General features: G+C 33.6%; 1 protein-coding gene across 1 annotated transcript; it reads left to right on the top strand.

Moving 5' to 3' along the window:
* The first annotated feature begins 354 nt into the window (after positions 1 to 354).
* On the top strand, positions 355 to 6065 carry LOC131854360 (keratin-associated protein 19-2-like). The gene is made up of 2 exons (XM_059205467.1): positions 355 to 385; positions 4453 to 6065. Exons 1-2 carry the CDS (start codon positions 371 to 373, stop codon positions 4771 to 4773), a joined length of 336 nt encoding a protein of 111 aa, XP_059061450.1. The 5' UTR covers positions 355 to 370; the 3' UTR covers positions 4774 to 6065.
* The last annotated feature ends 17524 nt before the right edge of the window (positions 6066 to 23589 follow it).

The following is a 23589-nucleotide window of genomic DNA, read 5'->3' as shown; positions in this document are numbered from 1 at the left end:
GGTATATTACCATTTTCAAAGACAGCCAAATTGACCTGCCCATATTCTCATTTTATTATCTTCCACTGGTACCCTTCCAGCATGATCCGATAGCGGACGTATGTGCATAATTCCATTATCATCAATAAAAAACGCATATTAGTAAAAAGGAGCGTTTCAGTTAAATACGTAAATAGATGATGTTTCAACGTTCATACCCCATGAGATGGCCGCTCATATCGCTCCCGACCTAATCCTATGAGGTCAATAGCATATCATGACAATGGTGAAGGAAGCCAGCCACTCATCCGTGCAAGTCTAGGACGCTCCGTTCATATATAACAGCGGCGTGTTTACGCCATAGGCAGTGTGGACACGCAGACACGGCAACATGACGTCCAGAAATGTAAGTCATACACATTTGGATATTGGGAATTATTAACAAATATTTTATAAGATTATTAAAATTAAAATTGCACGGCTAACAAAAGTCTTTTTAATTAAATCAAAAATAAATATGCTATAATTTGCGGTCAGTAATTATTAATTTTTATTTTCAAATTTAGAATCTGGAATTTTGAATACTTTTTTGTTTTGTTTCAAAATAAAAATAATGCTAAAATTTGCGGTCAATAAGAAGTAATTAATCATTTTTATTTTCAAATTTAGAATCTGGAAAGTCAAAATATTTTATTATTTTATTTCAAAATAAAAATAATGCAAATATTTGCGGTCAACAAGAAGTAGTTATTAATTTTTATTTTCAAATTTAGAATCTGGATAATTAAAATATTTTTTTTATTTCAAAATAAAAAAAAATGCTAAAATTTGCGGTCAACAAGAAGTAATTATCAATATTTATTTTCAAATTTAGAATTCGGTTTTTCTATTTAAGATAACATTTTTCTAATTTTGAAATTTATTATGAATATAACTTAAGTTTAAGTCAGTCTGTAATATTCTAAACAATTTTTGTTTATTTTATTCGAGACGTATTCTCTAAATAAAATCGTAATTTAAACAGTACTTTTTTTAACAGCGATTATTTTTTTATTGTATTTTAAATTTAGTAGAATTATTTTATCTAAGCTAGTGCAAAAGAAGCAATATGTGAAACTACATCCATATACCAAGCCGCCTGGCCAGTGTAGTTATAAACCATAATCCTTATATCAATTCACGGCTTACAGTGGACGTTGATGAGTTATTACGAATATAAATGGATCATAAATTTATAGTAATGAAATAGAGTAACTTTACTGTACAATAAATTTTATTTTATTTTACAATTTATTGATCAGAAAAATAGTTTGTTTGCTTAACAGTTATTGTAGAATAAAAACTTAGTATTAAAAATATAATTAAATTATGAAATAAATTCATGCAATGGCGATATAATAAATACTAGTATTTACATGACTCAAATATTTTTTTACTAATATTATTTAAATTTACTTACTAATAAATATTTATATTTATTGAGTAATCTTATGTTATTAGTTCGGCTCTATTCCGCGTGTTGTAAATATAAAAATATGTATGTATAAATCTGAAAAACGATCTGTCTGTATTTTCAAATTTCATTTAAATCCGATTAGTAGTTCTAAGATTACTTGATATGTCCAAAAGTTTCAAAAACATTTATTTATTTATTTGGGGAATCTTCTATATTAACAATTAAAACTGTAATCACTAAACATATATCTTTAATTTGTAGCCTTAAATATATTTGTACATTACATCACTTTGAAAACTATTTATAAAGTATAGTTATAACGTATTTATGTAATAAATATGACAATATATATATTTTCTCTACAGTTCACTTCTGATCTCTGTAATATTATGTTTTTTTACATTTTGGCGCCAAAGTTATTTCACCTTTTTAAAAACAACGGAACAAACCCAAAATTATAACATTGATATATTCTGATACATTATATAATATTTCATTTTCAAACTTCCTAAACGGGCAACCGTACAAGCCTGCTTACTGTGCACTATTTAATAGTCAACCCATACAATTTCATTTCATAATGCATTTCGTCTTATTGTACTTTTCACTAGCAATAAAGTCAGTGTTCGAGTAGTATTAAGCCTATGGGGTTCTAAGTAAAAATACCTCTCATCAAGTTTTAGCATCAATCAATCAATATCACAGAACATGGGCCTAAAGCCCAAAATTCATTGGTCCCCCGTCTAATTCAAACGGGGTTCGCAATTACGACGACCTGTGCCGAAGTTCGAACCGCTAGCGATGCCCTCAGACTAAAGCAGTATCCTTCAGGCACATGTTGGCTTTCAGCCGCGTGGTTTGATGTGCCATCTGCACTTGCTTATCATTCTGTGAAGCTGTAAAGACCAGCTGCGGTCAATGACATTAGAAATTTTCGAATGAAAAAACTTTGGTCCTTCGAGCCGGATCAACTCATATCTTATTTTTTTTATATTTTATATAAATAAGTGTGCACATGTCAATAAACAGATACCAAACAGTCGAGCCCGGTGTCATTGTTTTACGCACGTAATTGCTGTAATATGTTTTCGTGTGAAACACTGGAAAAAGTGTGTATTTACCGAGCGTAGTGGCATGCGATACACGCTCGTAATACTGTTATTTATGCGTATGTTACATATAAACTAACCACCTGTTGCCATTATTAAATTACATCTTAAGAACATAAATATATATTTATATATCCAAGCGACAATAATCCCAGATGGGGTAATAAACTGTCGACACTATGGGGAAAGGAATTGCTAGTAATGTGGACTGATGACCCCATTGCTAGCAATATACCATGTTAGATAGACCACTACACGATTTCTTCTGGAAACCAGTATGATAAATTCATAGTGAATCTGTCACAATGGGCTAACTGACCTGACCTCATGTTCATCTTATCATCCGCCACTGGTGTTCCGCCAGCATAAACGACAGTCAGCGCAGGCGAGTGTACCATTACATTATTATCGACATAATTGTCGACACTGCATTTTCCAGACACAGCTTCTTCCGGCAGTTCCCCTCATTAATTAATATTTGAGTGTCAACGCATACAAATTCTTACACAAAATCAGTAGGTCAATAAACCGCAACGTGATGCGGGGGATCATGAGATGATAACGACGACGAGATAGCCGAGTAACTGTACCTATAACTTAAAAAAAAGTTTATTAAGTTTGTTATCGGTGTTTTTCTTCACCTTTTTATTAGTCTGGTAAACTCTCTGATGATTCTATATTTAAACTTACTACCAATAATCGATTAAGTTACAATAAAAAATTAAATTCTATCAGTCCTATTTCTAAATAATATAATTCCCGTATATGTTACAATTTAATGAAAACATAATTATTGATAAAGAATATAAATTGGACGTTTCTGAAAACGCCAATATTAATCTAGTTTACCCGTAACATGAAGAAAAAAAATAACAACATCAATAAAACGAACAAAAAGTTTAGAACCTAAGTCAAACACGAACAAAAAATTAATTACTCAGAAATTTTAATCGAATTTTCTCTTGTATATGAGTTTATTATCAAATAACGTAGTCGGACACATTGGTAAAAACTACATGCGTAGTTTCAGTTCTTGTAAGTCTTGTCGTAGCTTAGAATATTTGAATCCAAAATAGCAGAAACCTAATCTTTCTATCACTCAGTTTGACAGACAAATTTGTGTTTATTTTTTTAAATATAAATATGAAATGGTGCCCCGCGTACGCTATCGGTATATGCTGGCGGGGCACCATTGGAGGATGATAAAATGAACATTATGTCAGATCAGTTAGGATATCGTGATAAATTCACCAGGAATTACTAACAAGCTCCTTTCCTCCGCAGTATTGGTGTTTAAATTACTGGAGAGACAAAATATAAATAATAATAATAATACTTTTTGTTGTGCATTAAAAAAAACATATTTACCTAAACAGAACTTCATATAAAACTATTCTAACAAAAGGCGGCCGTATCGCTCAAAGCAATCTCTTACAGACAATCTGGGAGAAGTTCATAGTTTCATAGAATCATGTCTCTATATCCGGTAATGTCCACTGCCTTATCCCACTTCTTAAACGAATAGGAACTTAAAGATGCAGGTTGCTTAATGACAAAAATAGGTATCTGTTTCAACTGATGGGTGAGAAATGGCAGTAAATTTATAAAGTGCTGCGTTAGTACCTAGTACCAACGTACATTACTTTATACAAAGTCTATGTCGCTAACATTTTTGTTTTCACGACAACTTGCACAACATTTCTAGTCCCAAGCTAAGCAGAGATTGTGTTTTGGGTACAATTGATATAAATACAACGATATTTTTTTGTCAGTACATACATACTATACATAGAAAACACCCAGGCCATTCCAAACAATCATACTCATGAATACAAATATCTGTACGTTGGTCGAGCCGGGTCGAATTGAACTTTTAATAAAGAAATTTAAAAGTACTTATATTTCCAGATCATCTTCTTCGTCGCTGCATTTTTACTTCTAGCAGCATGCTTAGCAGCTCCCGCTGCGAAAGAAGACGTGGAAGTTCAGAAAGACGACCTTGAAACTCCCGAGAAGGAAGACCTCAAAACTGCAGCCTCCCATTGGGGTGGACATTGGGGAGGATACGGCGGACATTGGGGCGGCGGTGGTTGGGGATATCCCTATTACGGTAGCTATTGGGGCGGGTGGCCCTATGGCGGATACGGCGGATACGGCGGATACGGTGGTTACGGCGGATACGGATACTGGCCGTACGGTGGATACGGGCATCACGGTTATTGGTGGTAAAGTTACAAAGAACTAGTGTTACGGAATAACTACGCCAGTATTAGTATAAATAAGGGTGATATTCGTTTGAAACCAATATATGTTTCTATATTGTAAATACTTATGTGCGTTTATATTAAACTTAAATAAAGGAAATAACAAAACAGGCATAGTCTAACCAACGTCTGACGTCAAAGAAGTAATTTTTTTATTTCTTAATAATCGTGAATCTTAAGATTATACTCAAATGAAATTAAATGTAAATATCTCTATTCCTGTAGGTCTATTACAGACTCTTATGGTATGTGAAATTTACAGTTTTTCGGAGTACTTTCGAGCTATGAAAAACTGAAAAGAAACTCAGCTCTTATTCTTTTCAAATGAGCTTGTACATGATCATAATGAATCAGATTCAATTTTTAATTATAGATACATATATGAATATAATAAACATATTGATGAAATTATTTTTATGATCAAACAATAGTGTTGTGAATTAATAAGTTAATAATAAATATGAACAACGATATTCTTAGACTATTACTATTATTATTACATACTTATTTTTGATATATAACTGAATAATGCTTGCCGTTGTGTAATATAGTACTTACTTGAAGATTTAGATTATATTAAGTTATGTTACTTGCAAATTTCACTCACGTCCAAATTTCGTTTAGTACTTAGAATTTTATATGTTTATGTATGGGACTATAACAGTAGTGGACTGTCACGAATCGGTAGGGAATTTTTACTACTCTTTTTTAAACACATGTTGTATCGATGTAAATTTTTGTGCGTACATTTGATGATCTAAGTTCACGATGTAATAGTAATAGACACAAGTTAAAACAATATGCTTTATTCATGAGTATGTAATACGTTCATAAATGCTCAAAATATATTTGTGAAGCATTTCTCTCTTTCTCTCAAGCTGATTATCGGATTAGAAAGAAAGGGTCGATATATATTAATGATAGAAATATATATGTTGGTTGTAAACATTCTTATGATTGGGTTATTGTTTTTATAGTGGTGCTTATGTAACATATATATATGCAATATGCATCGACTATATATTTATTTGTCTATGTACATATATACATATATTAAGAGTGTAAACATTTTAGTATATAATAAGTATAATATATTTTTTGTGTATCTTCACATATGTCAGGAATCGAATTTTAGTACCTTAAAACAACATGTGAGTGAGCTTTACAAGAAAATAAACTTTAAATCACTGCCTTTACTGTATCACTTGTATAAATAGTTATTAAGCAGTAAATGTATTTATTAAAGTATTCATGAATAATGAGAAATACTGAAAAAAATTGTTTTTTATTTAAGAACTAGCTGCACCCGCTGGTACACGCGTGGAATTTAACTTTATTTTTCTAAAATAAAAGTAGCTTAAGTTACTCCTCGTCGCCACGTTCTGGGGAAATATATTTAGTTGTTGAAACGAAAGAAGAAGTTACTCCACTCCATATTACATCATCTACCTGCTAATAAAAGTTCCGTCAAAATCGGCCCAGCCATTTCAGAGATTAGCCGGAACAAACAGACAGACAGACGGACAGACAAAAATTGTAAAAAATGTTATTTTGGTGTATGTACCGTATTTATATTCATATGCGTGTAGTAAAAAACGGTTATTTCAATATTTACACTTTTTATTTATATGTATAGATGTATAGATAATAAAGTGATAAGCTAATTAATGGAAAAAGTTGCATAGCTATATTTTGTTCTTGTAACAGAAATGGCATATTTATTCTGGTGGTAGGTGGTAGCCATCATCTAAGCCAACAGCATCATAGTAATCATTATCACGTGACGCCTATGAGACCATTAATACTTTGCCATTCAGGAGGACGTTTCTTTATAATGTGAACTGTCTTCAATCTTATATATAAAATTCTCGTGTCACAGTTTTCGTTCCCATACTCCTCCGAAACGGCTTGAGCGATTCTCATGAAATTTTGTGAGCGTATTGAGTAGGTCTGAGAATCGGCCAACATCATTTTTCATCCCCCTAAATGTTAGGGGTAGTCCACCCCTAATTTTTTTTTTATTTTAAGGCAAAACAAACGTTTGTCGGGACAGCTAGTACACCTATAAGAACAGCATCACAGATGCCACGTTATCATGTGACATTTATGAGACCACCAATATATTCAGGAGGACTTTTTTATCATTTTTCTTAAACTATAGAAGGACTAAAACGTTTGCAATAATCTAATCAAAATATCATTATTCATGTAGGTCTATTACAGACTTTTATGATATGTCAAATACACCGTTACTTCTAAATGATTTCGAGATGAGAAGAACTGACAAGAAACTCAGCTCGTATTCTTTTCAAAATGTTGTACATGTTTAAAATGATACAGATTCATTTTTAAATTCAAATTTGGGAGAATATAGTGACCACCAGCATATGCTATTACAGTAGCAAATAGTCTAATCAGTGTTCGTACCCTGAACAGCCCAGTCCCCACGAGCATCATCCGCTCACGATTATGATGGATTCATGCAGGTCCATTACAGACTCTTGTGATATGTCAAATCTACCGTCAGAAGTGCTTTCGAGGTGAGAAGAATTTAAAAGAAACTCAGATCTTGTTATTTTCTAATTAACTTGTACATCTAAGTGTATCATTTTTAATTCAAATTAGAGAGAATATAGTTGCAATTTTGTCAAATACGCTTAATAAGTTTAATCTACGACGACCTCGGTGGTATAGCGGTCTAACACCACGCTTTACGTCCGATGGTCGCGGGTTCGATTCCTTGCACTGCACAAACATTTGTATTCATGAGTATGATTGTTTGTATCGGTCTGGGTGTTTTCTATTTATATGTATGAATTTACGAAAAAAAAATTATCTATGTATTTGTATCAGGTATTTAGTAGCTTTAGCTAGCTTAACTTGCGTCTAGATGGCGCTGTGTTAATTGTCCTGAGATTATTATTATTAATAATTCGTATAATAAGTATCAAATTTTATTATCTAAAAAACATTTGTTGGGGAACACACCATAATCATTATATTAGAATTCAAATTCAAATTATTAAATCATTTAGGCGAAAGGAAAGGCGAAAATGTCCTACATGAAGTAGGACATTTTCGCCGCTTATGAACGTAATTTTCTTTTATATTATAATTTTTCCCTACCGTCCGTATAAAAGTCGTATTTCCTTATTTAAGTTACTTTATCTGTAAATATTTTAGGATCATACTTTCTTAAGAACCGTATCACGTTGATGTCTTTAATAGAAGGACGCAAGAATCTACCACTAGCGACATCTGTTTTATTACATGTGTACTATAAACGCCTGTTGCTTTTTAAATACTTATTTTCTGCAAGTCTACATATTTGCTAATGTTCATGAAATTAAAATAATTTCTTGTGGCTTTTAAGTATTTGTATTTTGCGAAACTGTTTCAGAACGTTTTATTTTTGTACGACATTACCAGTAACAAACACTCTGTTTAAACCTAAATCGAGGATTTGAGGGATGGTTGATAGATATTTAATTATGTTTATGAAATAAAAATGCAATGTTGCGTTAATGTCTCTGCTAATTTTTGAATTTTATTCTTTTTTTATCTTTCTTTTTTATTATGTTTTTACGAATATGGCAACGCACATATTTGTAGGCTGCCAGTTACATTTATATAGAAATTATACACACTCATAAATTAGAACTATTATTTAACTCAGCTGTAGATACTTACTAAAACTATTTATGTAGAAATATTTTCGTAGATATTATTACGAACTGTTTTTAAATAACCTACTGCTTGTCGAAATTGATGAAATCCAGGGACAATGTCAAAATCTTTATTCCATTTTACTAGTCGACCATAATAAAGAATACAAAAAGATACAAGCTATAAGTGTAAGAAATTTCATACATCTCCGTTCGCGCATTTTTTATAAAAAGTGCTACAAAGTTTTTACTTGACTTAATATACTGATAATATAAAAAAAAACTAATAATAAATTTGATTGCGATATTATAATTACGTTTATGTAATTAGTATTAGTATTATAAACGCGAAATTTTGAGATTATGGATGGGTGGATGGATTGATCTCTCACGCAAAAACTAAAATCGACAAAAAAAATTAAATACAAAAGCTAGTAGGTAATAATTATTTTCAGAGATATTGCTAGTTTTGTCCTCTGAAATTAAAAAAAAACTTTACCCTACCATTCTTGTAATTTTCTATGGAAATTTAATTATATTTCATGCGCAATATTAAATTTACATTTAAATATATAAATAATGGATGTTAGTATATCTGAGATAATTATATTGTAAAATCTTTATTTTACATAAATTTACATAGGAATCATGTAGAAGATTGATACAATAGCGTACACATCCTAGTGAGAAATCTCTTCTAGTTAATCTTGACTAAAATAAAAAATGGTACTGTATGATACGATACCAGGTATTACTGGTTGGAACACATGCCTGTTTTTTTTTTATTTTATTTGTTTCTCTATTGTGTTTATTTGGATTATGATATTAACTAGTACTTCAGCCGCGATTTGATACGACCAAAGTTTTATTTGTTTAATTTCCTCTGGAGGGGATGCTAAATTACGAAATAAGTACATATATATTATATTATATTTTGTATACAATAGTTAGTAGTTAAACACATGCCTGGTTATTGTGCACACGTGCAATTAGATTTGGAATGAACTGCCTGCCGAGGTTTTTTCACGAGACTACAGCGTGGGGTTTTTCAAGAAGGGTATCTTAAGGTTTCTTAAGGGTCGGCAATGCACACGTGACACCCCTGGTATCTCAGGCGTCCATAGGCTACGGTAACCAATTACCATCAGATGGACCGTGTGCTTGTTGGCCACGATTGTAGTATAAAAAAAAGTCCTACTGACAAAATGCAATTTTACCTCATAATGCATAAATGTGTGTATAAATATTAAAATTTTAATTTAACTGTGTTAATTAATATAATAATAATAATAATAAATACTACACTATAATAATAATAATAATAAGCATCAGTCACTAAATACCCTGAACTTGCCCCCTAATATATACTGCCAACTACAGAAGGCTGCAGTTCTAAACACATGCCGCATTGTTAGAAAATTTCTACAAACAGATTAGGCCTACATTTGTATTATGGTATATCCACCTGAAATAGAACATTGTTATGTACTTGGCTTAGGCCCGTACATACCAAGATTACCGGCGAAAGTCGAGAAAAAATAATATAAATTAAAAAAAATAATAAATACTCTCTGCGTGACCAAATCAGAAATGAAGAGATCCGCTGAAGAACCAGAGTGACATAGCCCGAAGAATTGCAAAACTGAAGTGGCAATGAGCAGGGCACATAGCTCGTAGGACAGACGGCCGCTGGGACAGTAAAGTCCTCGAGTGGCGACCGCGGACCGGAAGACGCAGCGTGGGAAGGCCTCCAGCAAGGTGGACTGACGATCTGGTCAAGATTGCTGGAAGGCATTGGATGCGAGCGGCGCAGGACCGATCGTCTTGGAGATTTTTGGGGGAGGCCTTTAATAATAATAATAATAATAATTTATTTATTTGCTTGCTACATGGTAGTTTCGGATCTTATTAACTAATAAAAGTACATGACCTGCAGCACCCCTTAGAGGTATGCAAATATTCAAATTAAATCATATTCAATTTAATATAAAATTATGTCATTACATTACGAATACCCACAAATATATTTAAATATATATATTAATTAATTACTGTCAATATTTATAGTTATTATTAAAAATCATCTATTTTGCAAGTAAAATAATCTTTCACTGAGTAAAAACACTTATTTATCAGCCATTTCATTAATTTGTCTTTGAACCATTTTAAACAAAGATTTGTAATTGTAGTTGGTAATTTATTATATATATTTATGCAACAGGTATAACTATTACTGTGATACAAACGTGTTCTCATTTTTGGTAACACAAGTTTTCCAGGATCTCTCACAGAAAATTTATAGAAGTCACCCTTTTTTATAAATAGATATGAATGCATTTTAACAAAAAGGCAGCATTCAAGTTCTTACTTTGTTCAGTAGTAGACGTCTTCCGGACTGAGATGATGATGATGATGATATTATATAGTACAGTTCTATATAGTATAGTTATATATTCTATGGACACCTGTGACATGAATGGAGCCATTATTAAATTACATTACTGCCAATATTTTCTCCTCCAGAATCTGCATCATTAACAATAATAATCCTGGACAATTCACACTGCGTCATCTAATTTCAAGCTAAACAGAGCTTGTGTTATGATTACCATGTGACGACAAGTTTATTCGACAACAGATGTAACTACTTACATATATTTTATTTATAAATACATACATAATATACGTAAAGATTAATGTTACTAATACAAATATTTGCATCTTGCAAGGATCGAACCTGCGACTATCGGAAGTGAAGCGACGTGTTAAGAACGAGGTCATCAAATAGGTTCTTAATGTACAAATTAAATAATAAAATCTTGCTAATATTAAGTTTGTGAATTTGGATGGATGTTTGTTACTCGTTCACGCAAAAACTACTAAACGGATTTCGATGAAACTCTACAGTAATATAGCTTATACATCAGAATAACACATAGGCTATAATTTAAAAAGATATATACATTGGCCGGCCCAATTTAGGATATATATAATGATAAGTGTGATGCAGACGAAGTCGAAGAAGTCGAAGTCGAAGTCAGGTAGTAAAAAATAAAAACAAATTTATTTATTTTATTTATTGTAGTTAACAAAGGAAACGTATTTAAACGGCAACCAGTGTCACAAGCAGGTGGCAGGTGTCATCACAAATGTTTGTGATCAAACTAACATAACTTAGTTACGGTTCGAAAGGTCAACCCGCCGACCTTTACAGAAGCAAGGCCGGCCATATTGGGTAAGGAATAGTGACATCCGAGAATTGAACTATGTGGAACAACCGCCCACGTCGCTTCTCGGTTTATTTATGACGTTCGTGAAGAATTATTTGAATTAATCGATGGTTCGGTGGATTGTTTTTTTTTATTTTATCTCTACTCCGATTTTGCGTGGGTATCTATCTCAACTATTTCTGCCACCATACACCTTCTAAATATAAATAATCTTTTTTTATGTAATAGAATAGAATAGAAAGTCAGAAATAGAAATAGTAATAATCTTTATTCAAATAAACTCATTACAAGCACTTTTGAATAGTCATATTTTGATTCTACCACTCATTCGGAATGCAGATTCATCACAAGAAGAATGAGCAAGTAACTTGTGTGTTGCTCTTTTGAATAGTTGTTCTTTTTATATAGTATTAATATATTCAAGTATAGTGGTCATTTATTCAAATAAACTGACATTGAAGCACTTTTGAATAATCGTCACTTCTTTTTAATCTAACGCTTATTTGGAAAGCTGTCTCATCACAAGAAGAATGAGCGAGAAACTTGAGTGTTGCTCTTTTAAATAATTTTGATGTTACTTTATATTTTTAAGTTGAAACGTGCGAATACAAACTACCAACTCGCACTAATTTTGAATCTAGGTGCCTATTCACAGTCAAAAACAGATAATAATACTTATAGTTATTTGTTCACGTCGTAACTTAAAATTCATATTGCTGGCAATGATTACACAAAAAAATGTGTAAATAGCGGTTTCTATATTGACTATCGTATGCCTCCTACTTGTTACTGTGTATTTATTCAAAATAACATTTATTAAAAAGAGAAACACACAAGTTTCTTACTCGTTCTTCTTGTGATGAGTCTGCGTTCCGAATGAGTGGTATAATCAATAAAGTATGACTATTCAAAAGTGCTTGTACTGAGTTTATTTGAATAAAGATTATTTATATTTCTATTACTCATAATTTTCTATCACTATGCCCACATAGTTTGATTAGAACTTTCAGTTAGAAGAATAATAGAATAATATGTACCTATTTTGTTTGTTTGTAACAACATAAGGTAATAATGGGTGATAAACATACGGATAAGATATCAAATTTCAATATAATGTTAAAAACTAATTGCTAAATGAACAAAATCCGGAATATCTTAATAGACACTTTGTATATTTAAATCGAGATAAATTATGCCATAAATCAAGAAGCGGATCTTCCATTAAATTACTGAGAGATCTAATCATCGTCTGCACTGAATATAACATATGTAACTCATAAAACAAACATATAGCAAACCTAGGCTTATCACAAAATCTGCAGATTTTGCCAAACTGAAGAGGAAACGCCACTAGTGCCACTACACATCCTATGTGGTTGTAGCCCACTCATGCATAAACGAAATATCTCCTTTGGAAGATTATACTCTTTCCCGAGGAGATAAAAATCATCGCTTCTAAGAATATTCTTAAATATTTGTCTCTAGGTAGCGAACTCTGAAAAAAGGCACAATAAAGCACAATAGATCTATGTAGGTCGCAGTGCTTGCAAGTCTAAGCACCTGCCAATATCCCAAACAACCCAAGAATAACTCACTGTGACAGACAGACAGAGTTACTTACGCATTTATAATATTAGTCATGATTAGTAAGGAAGTAAGGATAGCAATAAGAAACGTGCTGCAAACAATATAAAAACCGCTACGCACGCACGTTTTGTAATTGCAAATAATATTGTCAGCGTTATGAATATGAAGTCAGTTCTACTATGTAATATTATATTATCTGTGGTTCTACCAGTTATCAATATTTAGTTTTGATGTCGGCCTCGGTAGTCCTACGGTTTAGCACAGCGCCTTACTTCCGACAGTCGCGGGTTCCATTAATCGCCCGGTACAAACATTTGTATTCATTACTATAAATGTTTGTATTGGTCTGGGTGTTTTTTTTTTATGGATGATAATGGGATGGTGTTTCCGCCTGCGCTAACGGATTACGCAGGCGGGGCACCAGTGGAGGATGATAAGATGAGCATGAGGTCAGGTCAGTTAGCCCATCGTGACAAATTCACCAGGAATTTATCGTGATAGTTTCCAGGGGTAACCGCGTAGAGGTCCTGACATGGTACATTGTTAGTAATAGGTTCATGAGTCCACATTACTAACAATCTCCTTCTCCTCTCGGTCTGGGTGTTATCTGTGTTTATTATGTAAGTGTTTACAAAAAAAAACGTGTTTATATCAGTTTATCCATAACACAAGCTTAGCTTACCGTGGAATTAGATGGCGCTGTAATAATTATCCAATTTATTTATATTATTTAGTTTAAATCCAATAATTAATTAAACTTCCGCATAATGACACCTAGTCCGATGAAATATATATACATAGTTAAATTTTACAAGTCAATTAATTTCCTATTCCTATTCTTTTCATAGTTAACCTTTACCAATTTAACTGATATCTATGTATTTATATCAGTTGCCTAATATAACACAAGCTCTGCTTAGCTTGGTACTAGATGGCGCTGTGTGAATTATTACGGTTATTATTATTAACAATAATTCTATTTTACTTAATATAATGACTATTTTAACAGAGGCTGTATTAGCCTCTGTTAAAATAGTCGAAAATACCAATGTATAGAATAGAATAGAAAATTCTTTATTCAAATAAACTCAATATAAGCACTTTTGAATAGTCATAACATTTTTTTTAATCTACCGTTCGGAAAAATGTCTCATCACAAGAAGAACGAGCGAGAAACTTGTGTGTTGATCTCTTGAGTCTATGAGCATAGCATTTTATGAGACCTTGTACATCAAGGATCTAAATAATGTGGTTTTCATAAGACATTACAAGCAACGCACTACTCATCATCGCAGCCCGGAAGCCGTCCACTGCTGGACATAGGCCTCTCCAAAGATCTCCACGACGATTGGTCCTGCGCTGCTCGCATCCAGTACCTTCCAGCGATTTTGACCAGATCGTCGGTCCACCTTGCTGGAGGCCTTCCCACACTGGGTCTTCCGGTCCGTGGTCGCCATTTGAGGATTTTATTGCCCCAACGGCCATCTGTCCTACGAGCTATGTGCCCTGCCCATTGCCACTTCAGTGTCACAATTCTTCTGATCCGATCACGCAGAGAAACTCCGAGCATAGCCCTCTCCATTCCCCTCTGAGTGACTCTGAGCTTGTTCATGAGGCCCATACTTAGCGACCACTCTGTGTAAGTAATCACTGGCAACACACATTGGTCGTAAACCTTCGTCTTGAGACGCACTACTCATTAATAACTATTTAAATTACAGAATCACAACTCGGTCCCAAGTTGACTATTTAATTTCCTATCATCAAATACATCTGTCAATTGTGAAGGTTGTATGTAAATTGGAAATATGTTTTAGTTGTAATCATACATCGTTATTCATACAACAAACCTCTTATAAGTAATTTGACTAAATTGACCACCTACGTCTGATGCGAGGTTTTTGGTTCGATTCTTATTTAGGATATTTTTATTAATGATTATAATTTCTTTATTTAGATACCTACGGCTCAATTTGACAATACCTCGTTTTATATTCTATTTAAAATTTTCTGAACATAGTCTATTTCATAGGTAGAGCAGTTATTTTGCTATTAGGGGGTTCTATGTTTTTATGATGTCCTCGGTGGTCTAGCGGTAGCACACCGCCTTGCATCTGACGGTCGCGGGTTCGATTATTCTCACGGTACATTAATTCATATTCATGAGTATGATTGTTTGTCTTAGTTTGGGTGTTTTCTATATATATTATTAATGAAACATTTGTGTTTATATCAGTTGTCTAGTACTCATAACACAAGTTCTTAGTTTAAGATTATATGGCGCTGTGAGAATAGTTCTGGATTAATATTACAATTATCAGTTCACACACTAATATAAGGATATTTGTGTTAAAGATGAACTGGCAATACATCCAATCGTTAAAAACATAATTCAATTAAATTACTTTAATACCTATATTTTTTTGGACAATTAACACATCTAGTCCTACGGTAAGCAGAGCTTATGTTATAGGTACTATAGAACTCTGATATAAATTGATAGATATTTTTTTGGAAATGCATACATAATACACATAGAAAATACCCAGACAATATATATAAAATATAAATATTACAAATATCATCATCATGAATACAAAAGTCTGTAACGAACCCGCGACCATCGGAAGTAAAGCGCCATGCTAAACCGCTAGACTACCGTGGCCGTCAAATCATATTAGCGATGTGTCAAAACACCTTTCTTTATAGTCTGCCCAATATGAACAGCACTTTGTCTTGTTATAATCATTGTATGGTACATGATCAATTGACATTTTGATTCTTTATAAAACATCTCCGTCTGTCGGCCTTGACTTATAAGGCCTTATGACACTCTATATCAACACAGTTTAAATAACTGAACAGCTTTTTTCATTTATTCAATTCATATTCAAAAAGGTCTATTGCAGACTCTTATGATATGTCAAATTTACCGTCAGTTCGGAATGATTTTGAGATGAGAAGAACTGAAAAGGAACTCGGCTCGTATTCTTCTAAATATATATAACTCAAAGGTGACTGACTGACTGACATAGTGATCTATCAACGCACAGCCCAAACCACTGGACGGATCGGGCTGAAATTTGGCACGCAGGTAGATGTTATGACGTAGGCATCCGCTAGTAAAGGATTTTGATTCATTCTATTCCCAAGGGGATAAAATAGGGGATGAAAGTTTGTATGAAACTTTGTCAAATTTAAACCGATCGGGCTGAGACTTTGCATGCATAAAGCTACAATTACGTAGGCATCCACTAAGAAAGAATTTTGATAAGTTCCATAGGTCTAAGGGGATAAATTAACGTGAGCGAAGCCGCGGGCAAAGGCTATTTTAAAATAAACGTTATAAACTTGCTACCCACTTCGGTTTCTCAGAAATACAGATGAATTTAATATATGTATATACACTGATCCGGCAAACAGTATTGCGATATAAATAAATCGATACTAAAAAAGAGTTGATGGTAGATGGGTATATAGGGTTGTATATATGTTTAATTGTGATATATAGAAATAATCTTTATTCAAATAAACTCATTACAAGAACTTTTGAATAGTCAAATTTGGTTCTACCACTCATTCGGAATACAGATTCATCACAAGAAGAGTAAGCAAGAAACTTTTGAATATTTTTTAGCATATAATTACACAACAACAAGTAAGAGGCATGCGATAATTAACATACAAACCGCTACACACTCATTCTTAGTGCAATCAGATAATATTGTCAGCGCTATGAATTTTAAGTTTTTTCTACAAAAAACATTATTTAATAGTTTTCAAGCCAAATTAAATATGTACCGTTAGGATCACATTGGACCGTGATATTTATTAACACTAGCAATTAAGATCTAGATGCAAATGTGCTCTCATGGTTTATTATGTCAAAAATAATATTGCATTGTTTAGTTTTTTAGTCTACAACTCAAGGTAAGGCATCTTATATTTACACTAGCTGTTCCCGCGACTTCGTCCGCGTGGAATTTAACTTTATTTTTCTAAAATAAAGGTAGCCTATGTTACTCTTTATTACATCAGCTACCTGCCACGAAAAGTCCTGTTAAAATATTAGAGATGTGCTAACTCGTAATAAACAGGACTCGAGTTACCTGGAATAAAAAGTTTTTTTTTATTATTTTCGAAATAATAAAAAAAAATATATTTCTAATGTTCATCAATTCTTATGTTTTTGGGCGCAGCTAGCCTTGAAAGCTATAGGAGGCGAGTAGAAATGGCACTATAAAGCCGCAGAAGGACTTATAGAACGCATAATCATTTTATTGATAACATAATGGTACAAATATGCGAAAAAAAAATTGATTACAACCTCGAATCAATACTGAAATATTTGTGAGACGAGTGAAAATTGTATGATATGAAATGATCAGAAAATTTCATGTCATTGTCCGTTCGATGACAGAATCATGCTCTTGCTCTTTCACTTGATTCATTCATTTACCAGTTGAATTCTTCCAAGTCGAGTTGGTAGAATTCAACTCGAGTTAATTAGAATTATGCGCAACTCGAGTTAACTCGAGTTGACACATTTCTAATAGATATTACGACGGCCTGAGCCGAGATTCGACCTTTAGCGGTGCCCTCAGACTAAAGTCGTATCCGACAGGCGGGAGTTGGCCTTCAGCCGCTCCATAAGTCCTTCCGCGGGTTTGGAGTGCCATCTGCACTCGCCCCTTATCGTCTGGTGAAGCTGTAAAGGCCAAAAGCATTAGAGTAGTCCGAAAAAAAAAATGTTTTTGAACCTGTACCTGTATTTAAAACCGACCAATGAATCTTATATACACAAGTGTAGCGTGTTGGTTTATACCCTTAGGACCTTGTGACTGTAACAAATTTTCGATGAGGCATATCATCATCAGCACTGAATATACTATCGACAAATTTAAAGTACTATTTAGCAAGTAATAGTGAAGTGAACTTCATTCGTATGTTAATCTGCTCTTTTTAAAATTTTTGACATACAATAAAATCTAAAAGTTATTGTAAAATTAAAAAGAGGGGAATTGTAGTGTCATTACCGTACTGCAATTAACTGTGGTAACTTATTTAGGTAAGTAGGATAGGAAACCCTCGACATACCTATCAATAGGTCACATAACACAACCTTAACAAATAACTACTGACCCATGACGCTGATATGGTAACTAGCATGGGTGACACGTGGATGTGTAACAACTTGAATATGCACATAATTATGAAATAAAGTAAAATATTCGTTTTTGCCATTTGTTGTGGAAGCCTTGGGCCCATGGAAAACTAAATTGTTTTTTTACAAGTATTTCAACGCGAGCTGCGCTGAATTGGGTAGTAACCTACTACTAACTGGTAGCTCCTTCGTATTAGACATTGATTCTGAAAAAAAAAGTATAATGCATCACTTATACTTTTTTTTCCAGAATCAATGTGTCTGTGTCTGTTCAAGATCAGTGTTCTTGTAGTTGACTAACAGTTATATCTATAGTTGCCAGATTATTTTTTAGCCTTTTTTTTTTAATATAACGCAGGGGACAAACGTGCATGCGGCTCACCTGATGGTAAGTGTTTACCGCCGCCCATGAACACCCGCAACACCAGGGGAATTTAGTTTTTTACCCGGGACAAATAAAAATCTAAATTATATTAGCTTATTCCTTTTTAAAAGGCCGATAACGTACTGTAAGTACGTTGTAATAAGCTCTTTTCTTGAGGGTTTCAATATCGTATCGGTTCGGAAATACAATGGTATTTCCAGCAATGGCTGGATACTGGTAAAAAGGGGCAAACGCTTAAATAGGCAAAGAAATACGGGAATTTAGTTTTTTCCCTGGGACAAATAAAAATCTATATTCTATAGTGACATTCTTAATTTTTTTATATATTTTCTGCGGAGCGAATCAGTTTTAACATCTTTTTATTAAATTTAACATACATAGGTAAATACGGTCATAAACTCGCTTTTTATTAAATTAGGGGTACGAACGTTGCATGTGAGTATTCTTGTCTAGCGTAGATCGATCGATTTAAAAAAAATGGTGCACGATTTGAATACGGGACAGAGTCAGTCCCGCCGCACCGGGACATTTTAAACTAAGCCCAAAATACGAGATGTCCCGGGAAAGACGGGACTGTGACGAAAACCAGATTCAATTATATTTACTGTTATATATTCAATTGAAATGCAAATTCAAAATATCTTTATTCATGTAGATCCATTACAGACTCTTATGATATGTCAAATCTATTGTCAGTTCGGAATGATAAAATGAACATGAGGTCAGGTCAGTTAGCCCATTGACAAGTTCACCAGGAATTTATCACGATGGTTTCCAGGGGGAACCGCGTGGAGGTCAACCTGACATGGTACATTGCTAGTAATGGGGTCATGGGGCCTGGGGAGGGGGGATTGTTAGTAATGTGGACTACATTACTAATAATCCCCCTCCCCCCCCCACTCCCAGAGGGTAAGTATGGCCATTCAAAGATGCAACGTTGCCAGTATCTTTATCTGATCATAAATAAATCATCATTTTTTCAACAAAACACTAAGGCATTGTTTGAAGGAGTTTGTGCAATTTACAATTAGTTATTCTATTGTCGTTTCTCTTACAAGCTGTACAAATAAGGTTAATGAGGTGGAATGGAAATGGCTATCTTTTGAGCCTACATGTACATATATAATGAGGAAAAAATGTTTACACACGTACATAACATATAACATTCCAATGTAGCTACGTGCATTCCACGTCCTCCGTGGTCCAGCGGTTTAGAACGCCGGTTAACTTCCGATGGTCGCATGTTCGATTTCTCGCACTGTACAAATATTTGTATTCACGAGTAGGATTGTTTGTATAAGTCTGGGTATTATCTATGTGTAGTATTTATGTATGTAATTTTTTATCAGTTGTCTAGAACCCATAACACAAGCTCTGTTTCTGTTTAATGAGATGATAATGAAATGGTACACCCTCCTGTGATAACGGTTTACGCTGGCAGGGTATCAGTGGAGAATGATAAGATGAGCTCATGCTCATCTTGCTAACTGACCTAACTTCATGGTTAGGTCAGTTAGCCCATAGTGATAAATTCACTAGTAATTTATTACGATGGTTTCCAGGAGGAACCGCGTGGAGGTCAACTTGACATGCTATTTTGTTAGCAATGGGATTATAAGTCCACATTACAGACCCCTCCCCCTCCCCACAAGCTCTGGTTAACTAGGGACTAGATCGCGTTGTGTAAATTGACTTATGTACTAATAATATCGCTATGTACGCTTATGTACTAATAGGTCGCTAACTATGGGCCCCATGAACAAGCTCAGAGTCAATCGGAGGGCAATGGAGAGAGAGGGCTATGCTCGGAGTTACTCTGCGTGATCGAATCAGAAATGAGGACATCCGCAGAAGAACCGACAGACCGACATAGCAGAGTGACCGACATAGCCTGAAGAATTGCGACTCTGATGTGGCAATGGGCAGGGCACATAGCTCGTAGGATAGATAGCCGTTGGGGCAGTAAAGTCCTCGAGTGGCGACCACGGACTGGAAGACGCAGCGTGGGAAGGCCTCCAGCAAGGTGGACCGACGATCTGGTTAAGATCGCTGGAAGGCATTGGATGCGGGCAGCGCAGGACAGATCGTCGTGGAGATCTTTGGGGGAGGCCTATATCCAGCAGTGGACGTCTTCCGGGCTGAGATGATGATGATGATGATGACTAATATTATAAACAGGTACATTTTCGGAGTTGTTCTGGCTTAGACCTTGCGGCTTAGGATGGTAAATGATTACCGCCACCCATGAGCACCCGCAACACTAGGGAAATTGCAAGTGCCTTGCCGGCTTTTTAAGAACATTTTTCTATTGTTTTACATGATATCCTCTCTTTTATTTCCCCGTTTGCTTTCTCTCTCTCGCACATATCGATGTCTTCCTTTCACACACTGTTCCATTTCATGCATCAACCTATCCAAACATGCAAAACCAAGAAGGTTTACTAGTTTCATTATATACATATATCATATTATTGTATCGATGGACAAATCACACAGTGCCATCTAGTTCCAAATTAAGCACAGCTTGTGTTATGGGCACTAGACAACTGATATAAACAATTTTTATAAATACATACATAATATACACAGAAAACAGCCAGACCGATACAATCATACTTATGAATACAAATGTTTATACTATGCGAGGAATCGAACCCGCGACCATCGGACGTGAAGCGGTATGCTAAACCGCCAGACCAACGAGGTCGTCAAATACAATACATATTTGCAAAACGAGCCGATGGCATAACCTGAAAGCAGGTGACAGTTTTGTTGACAATACCAGCAGGCTGTCGGTACGTTTGTGTCACACACTCGTAGACATTACGTAAATGTCTGACACTGAATCGAGATGTAACCGACATTGACTTTTAAACAGTGTTATGCAACAGTTATGATTTGTTTGGAGTGCCGTGATTTCTTTTATAAATATTGTTTTATCTATGGAATAAAAAGGGAAGAAACGAAAGTTAAGTATACGAGTACTTATGGAGCCGGTTTAATACGCATAAATATGGTCAAATACAAAAGTAAAATATATATAAAATTGGTATAAGTAAAAGGCTCACGCATGTCAACTGCGAAAAGGTTATTGGGCACCTCAGTATAAAATCTGTACCCACGGCCTACAGAAAAAAAATAAAGTAGGAAGTTTGGACAAACATCTCTAGTTTACGAATATATATATATATATATTTGATTGTTTGCATAAGTCTGAGTGTTTTCTATGTATATTATGCATGTATTTATGAAAAAAAGTGTTTATGTCAGTTGTCTGGTACCCATAACACAATCTTTGCTTACCATGGTACTACATAGCGCTGTATTAATAGTCCAGGGTTATTTATTATTTATATTATTTTGTTTAAATCCATTAAGTAATGAAACTCACTTCCGCCAAATAAACACCTAATTCGTCGAAATATATACAACAAATAAAGTCCAATTTTACAAGTCAATTGACTTCCTATTCCCTCTTTTCATAGTTAACCTTTACCAAATTGTTATAATACGCAGATGTATAACTGCGCTTGTATTGATTAATTGATAAATTTAATCTTTAATTTCACGGATTAAAATGCTTCCACTACATTTAGCACTGTGTTAATTCAATTATAATTTGATAACTGACTTTCGACCTTATTTGTATGTGTCTTGTAATTCTTTTTTTGGTAACTATTTAATAATATTTAATATCACATTTAAGGAGACGTGACCCTTATGGTAATGAGTGTTGTTGTATTCATTTGCTTATTGAAACTAATTTATTATTTCGATTGATGACTTTATAAGCATTACGTTATTTAAAAGAAATATAAAGCTGTATATACATTTACTATTTGTACACTTATATATTTTTTTAATTCTAAATTCAAATTGTAATTATATTTATATATTATATATATATAGTTGAAACGTATATATAGTTCCTTTATTAGAAGAAAACGAGACGAACGACATCTGATATTTTAAACATAATAATAATTATTGTAAAATTATTTAAGATTAAACAAAAATTTCATATAAATGTACCATCACAATACATTTATGCCAATGATTTTTCATTTAATCAGTAAAATTATCTAAGATTAAATGAAAAATCGTTCACATGAATGTACCATCATATTTATGTCACATATTTTTTATTACCCCATTTGGGGGTAATCGGGGGCATTATTATCTGTTGATATTATAGTTCCCTTAACACATAATATGACCATATTTCGGTATGTTTATTTTAATCCAACATGCCAGGGATAAATCTACATGCCATAATCATCATAGAAACCGATACGTACTCATTCCTAGTGCAATCAGATAAGTCAGCGCTATGAATTTCGATTTTTAAGTTTTTTCTAGAAAAGTACATACAATACAATCTATATTCTAACTTGAATATTAAAAAGTCTAGCAATGTTACTATCGGAGAGTATAGAACTTAGTTTATAGCAAATAATAAAATAATGTGTTCTAAGTATAATTTCATAATACATAATAGATGCTTCAATTTGTCCCTCAGATGTTTAATATTCAGATATTCAGGTTTACCACCAGTCGACCCTGAGTAAGAATCGGCATCAAGTACAAATATTTTATGATATACATTAATTATTATTTGTAACTTAATAAAAAAACATATATTACCAGCTTTTGCCCGCGACTTCGCTCGCGTTAATTTATCCCCTTAGGGGTGGAATTTATCAAAATTCTTTCTTAGGGGATACCTACGTCATAGTAGCTTTATGCATGC

The sequence above is a fragment of the Achroia grisella genome, unplaced genomic scaffold (genome assembly GCF_030625045.1).
Source record: "Achroia grisella isolate CSIRO2021 unplaced genomic scaffold, CSIRO_AGI_Agris_v1 utg976, whole genome shotgun sequence".
NCBI classification, from domain to species: Eukaryota; Metazoa; Arthropoda; class Insecta; order Lepidoptera; family Pyralidae; genus Achroia; species Achroia grisella.
This window is presented reverse-complemented; position numbering and strand designations above follow the sequence as displayed.